Below are 18,166 nucleotides of genomic sequence, written 5' to 3'. Positions count from 1 at the left end.
GGGTCTCGCGAGACTGCGGTGGGCGGGGCCGGGCCGGGCCGGGGGAGGCACAACAAACATGGCGGCGGCGGGCGGCGGTGGCGGCGCGGGGCGGCGGCGGTGAGTGCTGCCTGTCCTCCCCTTCCCGCTCCTCTCCTGCCCTTCCCTCTTTCCCTCTTCCTTTCCGCCCCTCCTTCTCCTCCCGGGGCCTCCCTGTGCCGTGACGGGGCCGGGTGGCGGGCAGCGCTCGGGGAGGGCCGCGCTGCCCCGCCGGGAGCGGGGCCGGGTCAGCGGCGCAGCCCCGGGGCCGCTGCCTTGGCGTGGAGCGGGGCAAACACCAGTCGGAGCGGCCACAGAAAGTACAGGATGGCAGAAATGACAGAGTTACTGGAATCGCAGCATCGCAGAGTCGCGGAGGTCGGAAGGAACCGATCCGGTGCCGCCTCCCCGCTCGGCAGGGCCGTCCCCGGCACACGGCGCGGGTTCCGGGCGTCTGCAGCGGGGGAGGCTCCGCACCTCGCTGGGCAGCGCTCCCACCCTCACAGCGGAGTTCTTCCTCGCTGGGGTGGAACTCGCTGTGCATCGGTCCCTGCCCGTGGCTCCGGTGCCGCTGCTGACACCCCGGGACAGGCAGGGCTGGGAGCCCTCTCGGCCGGGCTCCTCTCAGGCTGGGCAGCCCCAGCTCCCTCCGCCTTTCCTGGGCACGGCGCTGCTCCAGCCCCTTCAGCATCTGCAGCCCTTCACTGCACGCTCCACAGAAGCTCCGTGTCTCGTGTCCGCGGAGCCCGGAACGGGACACGCGGCTTCCTGGGAGGTTTCCCGTGGCCGTGTCCCGTCCCGCTCCGGCTGGGGCTGGAGGAGGAGGAGCGGGATCGAGCGGGGGCTGGTGACAGGTCAGGGTGGCCACCGACGCTGTGCTTCACTCCCCTCCCCACGGTCACACTCCTTCAGGAGGACCTGGAAGGGCTTGGATGGAGTTTGGAATCCTTCCTGCTTTCATTTATTTGCTATGGAAAAGATGGAACAGAGAGCACTCCCCCTTTTTTCCCCGGGATTCCTTAGAAGGAGGTGGGATGCATCCATCTGCTCACAGTAATTCTATTCTCTCACTGCATACATGTCCTCATAGATGCTTTATGCTCTTGTAATTACTGCAGGGTTAGTTCTGAGTGTGTGTGTGAAACTGCTGGGTGTACCCTATGAACTGCTTCCTTTAGCAGCATTATTCAGGCAGAATATTTCATCCTGGCACGTTCTTTGACAGCAAGCTCAGCTCGGTGCTGTGACCCCTGCTCAGGCCAGCAGTTGTGCCTGGGTGGAAAATGAGTAAGCAGTGCCCTGCTGCTGGTCGTGTGAAGCTGGAGGAGGTGTGGTTGTGGCAGCAGAGCTCGGGTAACACCTGGTGTGATCAGCCCAGCCCTGGGGTGTGAAACACGAGCTGGGCTGCTCAGTTTCTGGGAATTAGAATTGCATTTGCAGGTTTGCAGGAGTGACACAGCAAGGATCAGATGTGCGTCACTCTGCCCTGAGAAGGAGAGCTGCTGGCTGTGTAGCTCTGAAAAATGCCACACGAAATCACAGAAGTGTCTGAGCACACCAGTGGGAGCTTTGGGTCATGTTTAAATTGTGGTGACTTCCCTACACTGGTGTAAAGAAAAGGATCAATGTTCTCATGATAAATCAGTGAGGTAGAGAAAGAAAGTTTTATGCAGTTGATCCCTAATCTGTTTATGAAGTTTTATGTCATTTTCTTTCACAATTAAATGTTTTTTAAAAGCAATCAGTGCAGTCAAGTAAGGCTGAGAGAACTGGGGTTGTTCAGCTTGGAGCAGAGAAGGCTTTGAAGTGACCTAATTGTGGCTTTTCAGGACAGGACACAAGAGAAAGATGGAGAGAGACTATTTACAAGAGCCTGGAGTGACAGGACAAGGGGAAATAGCTTAAAACTGACAGAGAGCAGAGTTAGATGGGATATTAGGAAGGAATTCCTGGCTGTGAGGGTGCTGAGGCCCTGGCACAGGTGCCCAGAGCAGCTGTGGCTGCCCCTGGATCCCTGGCAGTGCCCAAGGCCAGGCTGGACAGGGCTGGGAGCACCTGGGACAGTGGAAGGTGTCCCTGCCGTGGCAGGGGTGGCACTGGGTGGGATTTAAGGTCCCTTCCAACCCAAACTATTCTGTGATTCTCTGAAATAAGTTTTAGTGCCTTACCCAAAGGCACACACAGATTCTCCTCTGATAACACAAACCTTTGATGTTGTTTTGAATGGTTTAATTTTAAATTGTTATTTTTTGTTATAATTCATGGAAAGTTGGCCTGGTCAGGACTCTGTGTTACATTGTCCTGTTTTTCTCTTCATATCTTCAATATTAGAGGTATCTTTAATATTGTAATTCATATCCTGATGTCTTTGTTTTATTGCAGGAGACACCAACAAATGGAACACAAATTAACTTAAGCCTACAGGAGGCTGGTGACACCTGGAAGAGAGGGTAGGTAAGAGATAGATAAAGATGTGTTCCAAACTTAACTTAATGGTGGTAATCGATGCTGGGAGTTGAGCCCACTCAGGCAAGATGTGAAAGAACATCCTCATCTGGATGCCAGAAATGAACAAACGTCTGTGAGGAGCTTTGGATACACAGGAGAAGATATTTAAATGTGGTTTGGAACTCAGAACTTGAGTTTCTGTAGGTCACCTGAGTACCTATTAAAAATAAGGAATATTCTTGGTGAAATGGTAGCATTGTAAATTATTTCTGGTTATAATCTGTGGAAATAACGTGACAGACTCGTTGTTCTCCTTCCACATGTATCCCAAGCTCTGTCTTCCCAAATTCATTGTGAATTGGGACTTCCTAGAGGTTTGTTGTTTACACTCCCCAATACAAGCCTAACCACTGATTTCTGGGGAATATTTTAATAATTTCAGGGCAAAATAATGGATAGGAATAAGACCTTTACTCAGGATAGGAAAGTCAAATTTTGGGAGAACTGTGAAACAATGCTTTGTCCAAGCTTCTTTCCAGCTTTGCTAATCACCCACATTTAGTTGTTTCCCAACATTGCAGCTCCCAGAACTGACTGACCCAAATATGGGGATTTTTGGAGCCAGATGTTTATTGGAAAAGAGAAGTGAGCCAGAAGTGTCCTTCAGGTGGCATCCAGGAAGCAGAGGATGCAGCCTTTGAAAAGCATTTACTGGAAGTGTGATTGTTTTATAAAATTGAGAGCAGCAGAGTGTCAGAGCCCTGTCTTTCAAACACAAATCTTTTTCAGGTTTCCTTCTCGTAACTCATTGGGGTTGGGAAGAGTAATAGACTCACATTTCCTTTTTATTCCTTCTAGGAAAAGTGGAGAAGCTGTGCTCTCTGCTTCTTATCTGATGTGTTGTACATTTTGGAGCATGTTTGCTACTTAGCAGGGAACTAAAATTCAGGTATGATCCATTATTTTTATTTTTAAAAGACAGGTTGATTTTTATTATTATTATTGTTATGTATTTTTTAATTTTAAAATTGTATTTACTGTGTTATTATTATGTAATTTACCTGTTGCTGAAAGGGCTTTCCCCATGAATTGTATTTGGTGATCTTTAATGAGTTAAACATTCAAAAACCCAATATTCTTCTGGTTGCCAATTTGTTCTTTGAATCAGTGTGGTGGGTCTAATGCTGGCAAATGCCCATGCATTCACTAAAAATTAGTTATTTAATAATTTCCTGCTGTGAGATATGGATTAGGAAGGGCAGGCTCAAAACTATAAATGGTATAAAGAAAACTTTATTAACAGAATTCAAATAAAAAAGATAAAATCAGAACAAACCTTCAGAACACTTCTTCCCCAACACCCTCTTTTCTTTCCCACAACTTAAAGAGACAAAACCTGGAACTTTCAGTTTGCCACCTCTAAAATAATCTTCTTCAGTCCAGCTAGGGAGGGGAGTCTCTCTTGCCATGCTGTGGAGATTCTCCACAAGAAGCAGTTCTCCTGTGGCTTCAGTGCCAGCAGCAAATCAGCCCCCAGGAAAGGAAAATCTGCAGTGTGAAGGTCCCTCCCATGAGTTACAGCTTTCCCACAGCTGCTTCCATGGGCCATGTTAACTTATGGGGCACTAATTTGTGGATGAGCTGTTCTAGCATAAAAACAAAAGTTCTCTTCTTTTATATATGGGAACAGAGTTTTTTCTTCTTCTGTCCCTGGGGCAAAGTTTCTCATCTCTCTCCGTTCCAGCTTCTCATTGGATTACAGCTTTTCAGCATCCACAGCTCCAGCCTGAGTGTCCTTCTCTCAGGGGCTGCAGGTGAGAAAAAGGGAAAAAACAAAGTCTAATAGATCAAAAATATTATCTTCATCATAGCCTCACCAAAGAATTTCAGCCCAAGACTAAGGCATCTCCTCAATCCCCTCCCATCTAGAATTTGACTCCTTTACTGCTCTCAGTGTCCATGCTGTTTTCTCTACGTGTCTTCACCCTTTCCTTTTCCTGACTTGGGAGAGAATTAGTATGTTCATTTGCTTTATCAATGGGAACAGTTTTTATAGAGCCCTGCAGCGCTGAAAGGTTGATCTTGTCCAGGCTCTGGAGTCGAGGAATCGCTGTGTCTCTGGCTGCTGATCATGTACTCCCTGCTGGCACCACCCCTGTGCCTTTCCTTCATGTGGGGTGTCAGGAAAAGAAACAAAACTGCTGCTTTAGGCAGCAGGGCTGCCTAAAAGCAAACAAAGTCCATTGTGAGCCATGCCAAGACAGCCCCGGCTGCGCCGTCCTGGCCGCGCGGTCGCTCGCGGTGCTGGGACAGTCCCAGCAGCACGGCCTGGTGGTGGCAGAAATCCCAGCCAAGCAGCACCCCAACCTGGCCACGAGAGCCCAGCCCAGCCAGGCCTGGCCCAGCCAGTGCCCTCTTCAGGGGCCCTAAGCGGCCATTCCCATCTTTGAATGCATTTTCGTAGAGGCGTGTTCCGCTCTTGTAAGTGGTTTAAAGGGGTGTCAATCTTCCAAACTGGCCCGCTGATTGGTTGACCAGATGTCAATCTTCAACTCTAGCCAGCTGATTGGCTCTTCAAACTAGGCAGCTCATTGGGTCTGCCAGGTCCCCACCCCCTCAACTGAAAACCAGACTTTGTTAAACCACGACACACGTACTGTGTGATAAAAGTAATTCTTCACTTAAAATCCAACCCAAAACCTGGACTTGTTTCTATGAATGCAGCCAAACTCAATGCCACTTGTGTTCTGAAAACATTTTCCCTTCTAGGCACGAGAGGTTGTAAATGAAAGAGTCAATATGGGGGAAAAGAAGGCAGAACCGTTGGATTTCGTGAAGGATTTTCAGGAATATCTGACCCAGCAGACTCAGCATGTCAATATGATCTCTGGATCAGTTACTGGTGACAAGGAGGTAGAGACTCTCCCGGGAGGTGAGCTGTACCATAAATTTTTTTCCAGTACCATACATTTGATTTTTTTTTGAGAATGACTTCAGTGCTCACAGTCCAGTTAATGCTGCAGCTGTATGGAAGCATTTCTGATAGTCATCTTCATGTCACAAAGGATGTGTATGTACCTTCGTTTTAATCAGGGAATGTTCTTATAATTCTCTATATTTAAAGACCAAGAGAGAAGCAAAAGCCATTTGGCATTTGCTCACAGTGTGACAGATGGCATCCCACAGATTGTTCATTAAAATCTGTGTTGCATTGTTCACAGCTGGGACAGAAGGTGATCAGAACGGTCTGGACCATCCTTCTGTTGAAGTTTCACTGGATGAAAACTCAGGAATGTTGGTGGATGGCTTTGAAAGGACTTTTGATGGGAAGTTAAAGTGTCGATACTGTAACTATGCCAGCAAAGGAACAGCACGGCTCATCGAGCACATCAGGATTCACACAGGTATGGCATCCTCTGCTCTGCCTGCCTGGGGGCCCTGGGGGCACTTCCTCTGCATTGGGATTTGGCAAATTCAAGCAGTGTGAGAATTCTTAATAATAACTGGGTATTGGTGGGTTTTTAGAGTCGATTTTTGTAAAGGTGTGCCATGTACCTATTTAAACTGTGCATATCCCTACTGACATTTATTATCATAAGTAACTATATGGGAGTAGAGTTTAGCATGAAAGCTTCAGTGTAAATTGAAGGGCCCTAAAAATACCTTAGTTTTTCTGTGCTGATGAGAAAAGTGACAAATGTACATGTTCCTACACAGATTTACAGGGCCTTTTCTTCCTCTGTTGTTTAGCCATGAAAATATTCCTGTTCTGCACAACATTCTAGATGTGGAAGCACAAAGCCTAGGAATAAGAATGAAGTTATTGGTGGAATATTCAAATGTGAGGACTTACCATCAAGTTAGTGACTGGTATCAGCAGTGAACAGAAAAATTATCAACTGTGGCTTGTTAAGGAGCATTTGCCACTGTTGGGTGTATAAACCTGAAAAGCAAAACTCTCATAGAGGTTAAAATATCCTAAACTGTTCTGAAAGCCCAAACTTCATGGCAAATGAGAGAAAACAAAAAAAATAGGTGCTTGTGAACTCTGTCAAGTGTATCACACCAATACAGACAACTTCAAGGTGTTAAGCAGAGCAGAAAAAAAATGTGTCTTGCAAAGAATGAAAGTTTTTACAGGTTTCCAGTCTGGTATGGGCTGTCCCAAAACCTCCGTGTGTCTCTTTTCAGGGGTCTGGGGTAGGTGGCATTTTGGGACTCACCTGTTGTAGCTGGGATGTGATTGTAGCTCTCCTCAGGTACAGTTAGTCAGTCTCACTTTGCTGGGAGCCATTCCTTCCATGCAGGAGTTCCCTGGGTGGATTTGGGGAAAGGTGGGGCTGCAGTGTTGGCTTGTTTCAGCAGGGCATCGTGGGGTAGGAAATGGCAACCAGCCAGAAATCAGAGAGTTCTGAGGTTCAGATTCTGAAGGACCTGGTAAATTCTTCTCTTGTGTCTTCCAGAACAAGAAAACAGTTATTTTGGTTTGGTTTTCCAGGTTGGGTTTGGTTTGTTTTTTCACTCAAGGGAAGAAGATCCAAGGCCTGAGTGTTGTTTGGCTTGGAAGGCTGGCAGAGGGCCAGGAGATGGGTTGCTTGTGCTGTGAAGCTCAGATGAGTCAGCATTAAAGAGAGAAGTGGCAGCTGACTCACAGCCTCAGAGCAGTGTAAATAAACAGGTACAGCATCCTGGACATCTGCCAAAGGAATTGTGACCCAGGCATGGTCATGCAGCCATTATTATTATTATTATTAAGTGCAGCCTGCTGCAGGATTGACTTCATGCAGATAATGAGTAGCTCACCAGCTGTGTTGTGCTACATGTGATGGAAAACTTTATCTCTGTGTAACCAGTTTAGAATGAAATCAACTTGACAAACTCCCTGCATTCACACAGAATTTGCCAATCTTCTCATACCATTTTGTCAAGTGTCCAGATCTTTACCCATCCTTGTGTGTATGTACATGAGTGCAGAGAGATGCTCATGCAGAAATCATGGTTTTACTTGGTGCAAAAAAGGTACTTAGAGGTAGCACAAAAACTGATTTCTTTCCTTTTGGAGAGCCAGTGGTGTAGGGGGAATAAAAGAAATCTATTTGGGATCCCAGACTGTGATCTCAAACTATGGAATGCTCATCAGTCATATGACAGGGATTTAGAAATTGAGCTGGCACTTGAGATAGGAAGATGATCTTTCATTTTAGCTCCTGAACACACATCACATCCTTTAGGTACTTCTGACATTGCAGACCTGGATCTGTAACTCCTAGATCAGTCTGTCAAGGGAAATCAGAAGTTCTAAAGTGCTGGGTTACAAAAGTGCTAGCCTGTTATTCTGTTACTCACACTAACTTTTTTAAAAATACTCAGAAAACTTTGTATCTATAAATTTCATTTGATAGAAGAGCAAAGTTCTGCACGTGCAAAGGACATGAGGGTCTCCCTGGTCATCATCCCGTCTCCCATCTGGAAGAGCACCAGCTCTCCAGGGAATACCTGGCTTTTGTCTTCTGTTAGAACCCTTTAGCCACAGCTCCTTTTTCAGAGCTCCATCCTTGAGTGGCTGCCTGTGTGCGTGGGTTATTTGGAGTGGTAGTTCCAGGATGCTGAGGAGTAGGGATGTTTGAAGGTCCCAGAAGGATACCTCCCTCAGAGTTACCATGAGGAACAGTGACATTTTGTGGCACAGTCATTCTGTGTTCCCTGGACCCAGGGCACCACGCAGACATCACTGCACTCAGTCCTTGGCGTTGTTGCTGCAGTTCCCAGGCAGGTTGTGTGTTATGCTGGTTCCACTCAGGATTTTTCTGTGTGCTGATGATCCCTGGGCGAGGCAGAGCTGTCCCAGTGCTCTCCACTCTCCCGGGACGAGCTCGAGGCTGGCGGTGACTGAAGCCGCGCGAGCGGCTCACAACGAGCTGCGCACAAAGCCTTTTCCAGGCACTCTGAGGTGCTGTGGGCTAACCTGTTCTGATTTTCCAGGGGAGAAGCCACACAGGTGCCACCTGTGTCCCTTTGCCTCGGCCTACGAGCGTCACCTGGAGGCTCACATGCGGTCCCACACCGGGGAGAAGCCCTACAAGTGCGAGCTGTGCTCCTTCCGCTGCAGCGACCGCAGCAACCTGTCCCACCACCGCCGGCGCAAGCACAAGATGGTGCCCATCAAGGGCACCAGGTCTTCCCTGAGCAGCAAGAAGATGTGGGGCGTTCTGCAGAAGAAGACCAGCAATTTGGGGTACAGCAGGAGAGCATTAATTAATCTGAGCCCGCCTTCCATGGTGGTGCAGAAACCAGACTACCTTAACGATTTCACCCACGAAATCCCCAATATCCAGACTGAGGGGTACGAGAGCATGACAAAACCCACTCCAGGTGGTGGCTTGCCAAGAGATCCACAAGACCTCATGGTGGATAATCCTTTGAACCAGCTCTCCACCTTAGCAGGACAGTTGTCCAGTTTGCCACCTGAAAACCAAAATCCAGCCTCTCCTGACGTCGTTTCCTGTCAAGACGAAAAGCCTTTCATGATACAGCAGCCTGCTGCACCTGCAGTAGTTTCAGCTGTGTCAGCAAATATTCCTCAGAATTCCTCTCCAACCAGCCCTGATTCCCGGCCCACACACAATCAGAGGAACTATAGTCCCGTGGCAGGGCCCAGCAGTGACCGCAGTGCCCACACCAGTACTCCCAGTATCAGCAACAGCCAGCCGAGCACTCCAGCTCCGACCCTGCCAGTGCAGGACCCTCAGCTCCTGCACCACTGCCCGCACTGTGACATGTACTTTGCAGACAATATCCTTTACACCATCCACATGGGATGCCATGGATTTGAAAATCCTTTCCAGTGTAACATTTGTGGGTGTAAGTGTAAAAACAAGTACGACTTCGCTTGCCACTTTGCAAGAGGCCAACATAATCAACATTGACTGAGAACATGCTTTTGTTTAGTTTTTTAACATATTACAGTCTATTTTTCATACTTGCTGATGGAAAGCTTGCACATTCCCATAAGGAATCTTCACATTAATCAGTTTGACAAAGGAGGCAAATTTATTTCCGTGTTCTTGTAAAACTTGCCAGGGAAATTTTGTATCAGGTTCAGTTGCTGTTTTATATGTAGCCTTTCAAAAAAAGCCAAGAGTGCTGTAAGGGTTGGAATGCATTGACATGCTGTGGTTGTTAAATTTAAGTTGCTTGCACTCAATCCCAATAAACATTCTGCAAGTGGAGAAGCAGAGCTTGTGTCCTGAGCCATAGGATGTAATTCCCAGATTGTTTACTGGGCAAGACAAGACATATTATCCATAAAATACAAAAGGTCAATGCAATGACACATCATGTAGAGACAGGAGAAGGAAGAATGGCTTCATGATGCCAGAGGGCAGGGTTAGATGGGATATTGGGAAGGAATTGTTCTCTGGGAGGGTGGGCAGCCCTGGCACAGGGTGCCCAGAGCAGCTGTGGCTGCCCCTGGATCCCTGGCAGTGCCCAAGGCCAGGCTGGACAGGGCTTGGAGCAGCCTGGGTTAGTAGAAGGTGTCTCTCCTTTAAGGTCCCTTCCAACCCCAACCATTCTTTGACTTTGGAGAAATCCTTAAAAACCTGGCTACTCAAAAAACCAGAAGGAATTTTCATGTAGAAATTCAATTTGATGTAAAAGTTGCTTTAATCTGATGAAAGTTAATAATAAGTTTTTGTTTAGTATAGTCTAAACTCTTCATGCTAGGACTTAAACACTAATTTAACTATTAGCACAAAGCTAGAAGATAAGAGGTTATTGTGAATAAAACTATGGTAGGAAAAAGAAAGAGCTAAAAGCCTGTCATTCATGAGTTATCGAAAACAAAAAAGTAAGATACCTTATTTTACCTACATTCTACAAAATTTTACATGCCATTGTTTTTCAAAGGAGGCAATTTTAGAGACATAATGAAGAGCCTGTAGAACTAATATATATTCTGTGAGATTTCTAACTGCCTTAAACTGAGTTGTACAGATATTTAAAATTTGCACAATTAGACTTCTGTCCTGCTGATGGAAGTTCTGATAGAAACAAACAAGACGTTTACAAATCAAGCTCCTTTGCTCAGTTTTATGTTGGGCCAGGCTACAGCTGAGAGGTTGCCTACATTTTTGAGAGTTGTATAATCCAGTTTATTGTAAATTTCAGCTGGCTTGGGGGCCTGGTTTGTCCCCTCTCCCAGGTTTGGTGTCCTTTGGGTGTGCTGGGAATAAGGGGAAAGACCTCTGGCTTTTTCTGGCTCTCTGTAGGATGCAAAGGAAAACTGACTGACTACACTGAAGCTGGTTTTAGGAGTTGTGGATGGCAAATGGTAACTGAAGTTGTTTATTTTGTTTCATAGTGTACACTCATCTTTAGAAGCCCTCAGGCTAAAGGACAGGCACTTTAACATAAACCTGAGTAAAACATCTAATTAAAATGAATAATAACTTAATGTGCTAGATAAGAATTTGAGACATTAAAAATAAAGGAAGAACTGTTACTTGTCCCATATTTAGACATGCACTTTTACCTTGGTTTGTCCTACTTGAGACAAATTAAAGCTTCCCTTATATATTCCCCCTTTCCTATCAGCAAACCATGTTTTGTTAAAAGCAAGAAGATTTTATTAATGTTCCACAAGTCAGAGGTTGGAATCTCAACAGGAAATGTTTGACTTATTCAAATTCATATTTTTTGCTAAAATTTCCTGAAACCAGTGGAAAAATTTACAGTGATCAGGGTGAGATGAATGCAGGAAAACCACCTGTAAGAATTCTAGCTGTAGAAGTGATTTTGACTTTAATTAAATAGAAATTTGGATACCAGATGTGTTTCTGTCTACCTGCCTGACCTACTGATGAATTTCTGTGCTTGAGGAACTGGGTTCTTCCTTGGCTGTGCAGTCTTGAAGTAATGAGGTCAGAAATCTGTCACTGCAGTGGCTCCAGTGTAGAAGATGAACAATAACACTGTCACTCCTAAAAATTGTTTTGTTTTCAGGCCTGGTTCAGAATTTGTTTTGCTGGATTTGTAAGACAGAATGTAATTTGCATTTTTCATCAGGACACTCTGTAATTCCAAAATATTTCATTGTTGATTTATAGTTTTTAGATTTATTTTGTAAGTAAAGCTGCAAATCTGTATGTGTAAACATCCTGTATTTTAAGGAGTAAAAGCTGACTGAACTGGAATCCAGGTGGAAGTTACTGCTCCTGAACAGGTTCTGGAATCAAAATTTTTCCAGTCAAAGATAGCAGAAATGGTGTCTCTGTTTTGATCCCACATTGAACAATTCTGCAATTTAAATTTGGCTCAAATGTAGTGCTAGGATAAAAGACTGGAAGACTTTACAAGTAGTAATTTATGGAAGTGGTTTTCCCTGCCTTTTTGGTAGATGATGCACTCTCCTATTCCCAAGGGAACTTGTGGAATGCTGGTGCTCCAGGGAGCCCCTCACAGTGCTGAGTGATCACAGCAGCCAAGTGCTCCTTGGTTTGTGGTTTTTTCCTGCCTGGTATCACAGGAACAGTCATTTCCACGTGCACAGATGTGGTTTCTGACCTCTGGGGCTCCTGCTGGCAGTGTTCACGTTGTTAGAGGCTTCTTGTCTCATGATTTGGTGATTTAGAGGAACAACTCCTGCCCCAGGATGGCCTTGGACAGAATTCAGGATAGGTCACTAATGGGGGAGCTGGGAGCAGGAGGAAGCCTGCAGGACCTCGTGGAAAAGGGGCCCTTGTTTAGGAGGAGATCCCATTGTGGGGAATGTCTGTTCTTAATAACAGAACTCAGTGTGAAAAAATCTGTCCCCAAGCCTTGCAAATCAGTGTTTGGAAGGATTTTCCTGCTGCTGCCTGGACACCATTGGTTCTGCTCTGGGGTGACTAAGGGGAAGATTAGCTGGGACATCTCTGAACGGATGAGGCATGAAAAAAACTCTTTTCCCTGTTTCCTTGGGCAAACTCCTCCTTGCAGGGGGTTCTTGGGCAGCAGCAGCAGCAGCTCTGGTGCTCATCCCTTGGCTCTGCCCCCAGAGCCCTGGGGTGGATCCCTGTGTCCTTCCCAGGACTGGGATTGCTCGTGTCCCACGATCACACTGTGTTCAGCTGTGCCCTGACATCATTGTCCCCTTCTGTCAGCTGAGGAGCTTTGGAAGGTGTATTTTCCTGTTTTTCATTATTTATACATACTATTGACTATAATTTAAAGAGCAGAGCTGGTACTGGCAAATTCTTTCCAAGTGTGATCCCTTGCACGAGCAGGCCTCACCCAGAGTCAGCGAGGGAGACTTGGCCAGGATCCTGGGATTGAGCCCTTTGTTAAAAGAACTTTTCATGTTGAGTCCTCCATGTGCTACACTGCACTCACTTGTTTTGGTGGTTTTTTAAAAACCCAAATCCTCACATTCTAAGGCAATGGGTGATTGGCATTATAACTGTTATTAATGGAGGTTTAGGAAGGAGATGGAATTTTTCCATAGCTCAGTTCTGTTAAATTCTGTAGCTCCAAAACATGAACTTCGTGGGGGTTTTGTTTTCTTTGTCACAGTTTATTTTGTAACTTTGTGGACTTTTCTAACATGCACTATTTTTAGCACTCAAAACACATTTACTGTTTTGAGACGGAATATTCCAATGAACATTTGGATATTTGGGCATCTTCATTATCTCACTTAATATTCAACTGTGAAGGAGGCAATAGGAAAAATATTTGTTTTTTCACAGACACATGTTTAGATGCAGAGGATTTAGACACAAAATGTTGATTGGCTTTTTAATATAAAACTCAGTGCTGGGACACTTTCCAGTGTGTTTTCCAGCCAAATAATCTGTTCCTGTTTGTTTTGTTCCAGAATGTTTTGGGGGTTTGCTTTTTGTTTCTTTTTGACGAAGGGAATGTAATTTAGAAGTCTTCACTGGCAAGTTTTCTACTAATTTTAAGCTTCCTTGAAAATCTACAGCAAATGATGTTCTGCTGCAGGGAATCTCTCTCCTGCTAAAGCATTTTTCATTGAGCAATCTTTGTGTATGTGCTTCTAAGTACCCACTTTGTTAATAATATGTATTTCAGTGTAAAGAGCAGATTTTATGCAAAAATGAAACCTGTTAGAGTTGTAAAATAAATTTTAATGTTAGTGAACGTTTCTGAGACGACAAGGTTAATTCTGAAATAACTTTATCTCGTGTAGTTCATGTTGTGAAGCTTTGCTTTTGTAAGATATGAATAAAATAACACTTTCTAATTAGGTCCCATGTCAGTTCTTAATTGCATGTCCTGCCATGGGTGGAGCTGATTTCCCAGGTGCTCCTCCTGGGTTAACTCTTTCTGATTCTGTGAAATGTAAATCTCAGGGTGGTTTGCTCTTGGCTTGATCTCCACAGCCAAGAACAGCTTGGTTAGACTTGATCAAACTGTTTCTCTTCCATCTCATGGGGAGAGGAGGCACAGGGGCTCCAGGGAAGGGAGCTGCACCTCAGATCTCTCAGCAGCAGTGCTCAGAGTATGCATTTGAAACACTTGGGACTCCTAAACACCCAACATTCTCTATATTATTATTTTAAAATATATTTATTTATCACATTGGTTGCCTCATGTTGGAATGAAGAAATAACACTTGTAGCAGGGTCAGAATATTGGGTTTTCAAAGTCTTTCCTTGCCTCAAGTCATCCAAAAATGCTCCTTTCAGTTTGTTGAGTTCTTCTGCCAGGCTCTTCATCTCACTTGGGAGAACGTTTTTACCTAAAAGAAAATTGAAACTGAACTTTTAACTTCATGCTTACAGAAAGATCACAGAACTACAGAATACCCTGAGCTGGAAGGGACCCACAGGACCATCAGTGCAGCTCCTGCAGAGGCATCCCAACAATCCCACCCTGCAGTGCTGTCCAAACTCCTGGAGCTCTGGCAGCCTCGGGGCCGTGCCCATTCCCAGCACCCTCTGGGGAAGAACCATTCCCTAAATCCAACCTAAACCCCCAGGCCCAGCTCCAGCCATCCCCTCCTGTCCCTGGGTACAGGGAGAAGCCTGAACAGAGGCAGAGCTGAGCTTTTCAGTTAAGGACACTCATATAAATCTGCCCCTGTCCTTACTGACACGTGTCCCAAAGCAGTATTAAAATCCCTAAAATGCTGCTCTGTACTGAATGGCTTTATTAAAGCTGTACTTAGCACAGTTAATAAATATGATTCTGGTTTTTAAATCTATAAACTTCTGCAAACAACACAGAGCAGAGCTGTGAAGGTGCTGCCTCAGGCACACTGCTGGGACAGGATTCCTGCACAGTTGACCCCAGGGGCTGTCTCCCATTGCCAGCTGGCAGCTGGGGTGGGTGGGATGGGTGGGATGGGCACAGGTACCTTTGGCATCCTGCATGGCCTCAGAGATGATCCTCCTGCACGCCTGGTCAGCCTGGTGGACAGCACTGGCTGCACAGAGGGCTCGAGCTGCCTCCTGGCCAGGGCCACCAGGAAGGAAGGAAACAGGCAATTAGAATTTCCTTGACTTCTGAGGTGCTGTTTGAGAACAGCACAGCAGCAGCAGCCAGGCAGCAGCCAGAGCTGTGCCCTGAAGCCCAGCAGTGCTACCTTCTGCTCCGTGTCCTCCTCGTTTGGCCTCTCTGGATTTGTCAAAGCAGTGGCCAGCAAGTTCATGATCTGCTCACTAAGAAAACAGAGTTAACCATGGCAATCAAACACTTCTTTTCTTTTCTAATGATGCCACAAGAAAAAAAAAATAAGAAAAGCAAGATTTCAGTTAATTTTTTAAGGTAATCAGTGAAATAATCTGAAATTAAAAACAGTTACAACTCAAGTTATGACAACTCAACCTTAGCATTTCAGACACTTGCACAGATCATCAGTGACAGGGCAGGAATGCTGTGAGTTTTGGGGTTAACCCTGCAGAGGATGGTGGCTGTGAGCTCCCAACAAGCCTGGATTCTGTGTAGCTGCCTGGCTTCCAAAAATCACCACTGGCAATACTTTTTACACGCTGTGCAGATACAATGAGAAGCTTCTACCCCTGAAAACAGCACTTAGGGAAAACCAAAGGATCAACAGTAACATACTCATCCTCTGAGATGCCATCAGAGCTGCTCAGAATGAGGCTGTGCTGCTCCCAGGGGTTCTTCCTGGGATCTGGCATTTCTATTTTCCTTGCCATTAACTGTATGGTGTGCTCAGGCACAGGATCACTCCTGAGGCGATTCCTCTGCAGGCAGCATTCCACTGGACACTCTAAAAACAACTGGCAGAAGCCCAAGGAATCTAAAAAGAACAGAACCAGGGAATTTTATCTTTAAACAGTTCAAGTAACAATTTCTGAGAGCAGCAAAGATAATTTCATTCCACTCCAGCCATGGGCAGGGACACCTTCCCTTGTCCCAGGCTGCTCCCAGCCCTGTCCAGCCTGGCCTTGGGCACTGCCAGGGATCCAGGGGCAGCCCCAGCTGCTCTGGGCACCCTGTGCCAGGGCTGCCCACCCTCACAGGGAACAATTCCTTCCCAATATCCCGTCCATCCCTGCCCTCTGGCAGTGGGAAGCCATTTCCCCTGCCCTGTCATTCCACACCTTTGTCCAAAGTCCCTCTCCAGCTCTCTTGGAGCTCCTTATGCACTGGAAGGTGCTTTGAGGCTGCTCTAGGAAGGGGTTTACACAATGTACCAATTTATAACAAGGCAGTAACAAAGTGACATTGATTGCTACCCTACTGCAGGCACCCAGCCATCAGAATAACCCAGCTCGGGGAGAGCACTCCAAAGCAGGCGGCTGGAGCTGAATTTCCTACGAACATCCCCACGCCGGAGATCAGAATAATTACATTTGCGGGCCAGCTGGTACAGCTCGTAGCGCATGCTCTGGTAGTAGAAGTTGTCATCCAGCAGGAGGACGAGCGGCGGGGAGGCGGCCCCGGTGCCGCCCTCGGCGGCGGGCAGCAGCCGCTGCCGGCGGAGGCAGCGCAGGAAGCGCGGCCAGCCGGGCTGCGCGGGCCCGGGCAGCGCCGCCCCGGCGAGGAACGCCCGCAGGAACCCCTCCAGGCACTGCAGCAGCTGGCGGCGGCTCCGCTTCCAGCCGGGCAGCTGCGGAGAGAGGACGGCGGGCGCTCAGGGCCCGCATCGCGGCCGCGGAGCCTCGGGCCCGGCCCGCCATGAGGGCTCCGGCCCGCCCGCCGCCCGTTGCCTGGCAACCGCAGTGACGCGCCGCACTGACCAATGGGGACGGCTCCTGCGGGCCCGCCCCCGGCGCGCGCGGGCGGAAGGCCTCGGGCGGGATGAGCTCGTCGTAGGCGAGCAGCGCGCAGGCCCAGCCGCGCCGCTGCGGCAGCCGGCGGCTCAGGGCGCGGCCCAGCGTGGACTTGCCGGCGGCGGGCAGCCCGCACAGCAGGCACAGCCCCACCCGGGCGCCGCCGCCGCTCCCCCGCTGCTGCTGCTGCTGCTCCGCCGCCAGCGCTGCCGGTCCCGTCGCTTCCGCCGGCGCTGCGCGCATGCGCGGGGACCGCGCGCCGAGACGCCCCCTGGCGGGCTCGGTGCAAACGACAGAGCCGGCTCGGGTTGGACCGGTTCGGGTCTGAGGCGGTTCGGGTCTGAGCCGGTTCGGGTCTGAGCCGGTTCGGGTCTGAGGCGGTTCGGGTCTGAGCCGGTTCGGGTTTGAGCCGGTTCGGGTCTGAGCCGGTTCGGGTCTGAGGCGGTTCGGGTCTGAGCCGGCTCGGGTCTGGGCCGGTTCGGGTTGGACCGGTTCGGGTCTGAGGCGGTTCGGGTCTGAGCCGGTTCGGGTCTGGGCCGGTTCGGGTCTGGACCGGTTCGGGTTGAGCCGGTTCTGGTTTGAGCCATTTCTTATCCGTTTGTGGTTTTATCCACTTTTTACCCAGTTCTAGTTTTACCCATTTTTTACCTAATTCTGCTTTTACCCATTTTTTTTTACCCGGTTCTGCTTTTATCCATTTGTTACCCGGTTCTGGTTTTACCCATTTTATACCCAATTCTGCTTTTACCCATTTTTTAAAATCCAGTTCTGCTTTTACCCATTTTATACCCAATTCTGCTTTTACCCATTTTTTAAAATCCAATTCTGCTTTTATCCATCTTTTACCCAATTCTGCTTTTACCCATTTTTTTAAATCAAATTCTGCTTTTACCCATTTTTTTTAAATCAAATTCTGCTTTTACCCATTTTTTTTACCCGGTTGTGGTTTTACCCATTTTATACCCAATTCTGCTTTTACCCATTTTTTAAAATCCAATTCTGCTTTTACCCATTTTTTTACTCGGTTCTGCTTTTATCCATCTTTTACCCAATTCTGCTTTTACCCTTTTTTTACCCAGTTTTGCTTTTACCCATTTTTTTACTCAATTCTAGTTTTACCCATTTTTTACCCAATTCTGCTTTTACCCATTTTTTACCTGGTTCTGCTTTTACCTATTTTATACCCGGTTCTGGTTTTACCCATTTTTTTAAATCCAATTCTGCTTTTACCCATTTTTTTTTAACCTGGTTCTGCTTTTACCCATTTTTTTAAATCCAGTTCTGCTTTTACCCATTTTTTTACTCGGTTCTGCTTTTATCCATCTTTTACCCAATTCTGCTTTTACCAATTTTCTTACCCAATTCTGCTTTTACCCATTTTTTACCCAGCTCTGGCATCACAATAAGCACGAGAATTCTCTTTATTCCCCCCTGGAGCATCAAAGGCTGAGCCA

The 18,166-nt window shown here is 47.0% G+C and overlaps 2 protein-coding genes across 6 annotated transcripts; one reads left to right on the top strand and one right to left on the bottom strand.

Moving 5' to 3' along the window:
- Positions 1–11: 11 nt before the first annotated feature.
- On the top strand, positions 12–13,711 carry IKZF5 (IKAROS family zinc finger 5). 5 transcript variants are annotated; one of them, XM_064431528.1, is made up of 7 exons: positions 12–99; positions 2,401–2,468; positions 3,325–3,415; positions 4,211–4,280; positions 5,236–5,398; positions 5,688–5,870; positions 8,449–13,711. In XM_064431528.1, the coding sequence occupies exons 5-7, from the start codon at positions 5,266–5,268 to the stop codon at positions 9,390–9,392; spliced, it is 1,260 nt and encodes a 419-aa protein (XP_064287598.1). In that variant the 5' UTR covers positions 12–99; positions 2,401–2,468; positions 3,325–3,415; positions 4,211–4,280; positions 5,236–5,265; the 3' UTR covers positions 9,393–13,711. The 5 variants fall into 5 exon arrangements, with proteins under 5 accessions (XP_064287598.1, XP_064287597.1, XP_064287602.1 ...); XM_064431532.1 differs by having other exon boundaries at positions 80–99; positions 2,401–2,472; XM_064431527.1 differs by lacking the exon at positions 4,211–4,280.
- Positions 13,712–14,018: 307 nt separating this feature from the next.
- PSTK (phosphoseryl-tRNA kinase) lies at positions 14,019–17,004 on the bottom strand. The gene is made up of 6 exons (XM_064431533.1): positions 16,680–17,004; positions 16,291–16,549; positions 15,538–15,736; positions 15,056–15,131; positions 14,828–14,921; positions 14,019–14,209 (listed from the first exon to the last, which is right to left on the bottom strand). Exons 1-6 carry the CDS (start codon positions 16,953–16,955, stop codon positions 14,022–14,024), a joined length of 1,092 nt encoding a protein of 363 aa, XP_064287603.1. The 5' UTR covers positions 16,956–17,004; the 3' UTR covers positions 14,019–14,021.
- Between the last annotated feature and the right edge of the window lie 1,162 nt (positions 17,005–18,166).

Source organism: Passer domesticus, chromosome 8 (genome assembly GCF_036417665.1).
Source record: "Passer domesticus isolate bPasDom1 chromosome 8, bPasDom1.hap1, whole genome shotgun sequence".
Taxonomy (NCBI): Eukaryota; Metazoa; Chordata; class Aves; order Passeriformes; family Passeridae; genus Passer; species Passer domesticus.
Note: the sequence above shows the minus strand (reverse complement) of the source record. Positions and strands in the feature narration are given on the sequence as shown.

What these genes read in the sequence shown, in the direction of transcription:
- PSTK (XM_064431533.1), bottom strand. Translation starts at nt 16,955, where the DNA reads ATGCGCGCAGCGCCGGCGGAAGCGACGGGACCGGCAGCGCTGGCGGCG. An exon ending in CGCAGGAGCCGTCCCCATTG is followed by an intron (nt 16,550 to 16,679) that starts GTCAGTGCGGCG and finishes CTCTCTCCGCAG; the next exon opens with CTGCCCGGCTGGAAGCGGAG. An exon ending in GTACCAGCTGGCCCGCAAAT is followed by an intron (nt 15,737 to 16,290) that starts GTAATTATTCTG and finishes TGTTCTTTTTAG; the next exon opens with ATTCCTTGGGCTTCTGCCAG.
- IKZF5 (XM_064431527.1), top strand. Translation starts at nt 5,266, where the DNA reads ATGGGGGAAAAGAAGGCAGAACCGTTGGATTTCGTGAAGGATTTTCAG. An exon ending in GGTAGAGACTCTCCCGGGAG is followed by an intron (nt 5,399 to 5,687) that starts GTGAGCTGTACC and finishes CATTGTTCACAG; the next exon opens with CTGGGACAGAAGGTGATCAG. An exon ending in GCACATCAGGATTCACACAG is followed by an intron (nt 5,871 to 8,448) that starts GTATGGCATCCT and finishes CTGATTTTCCAG; the next exon opens with GGGAGAAGCCACACAGGTGC.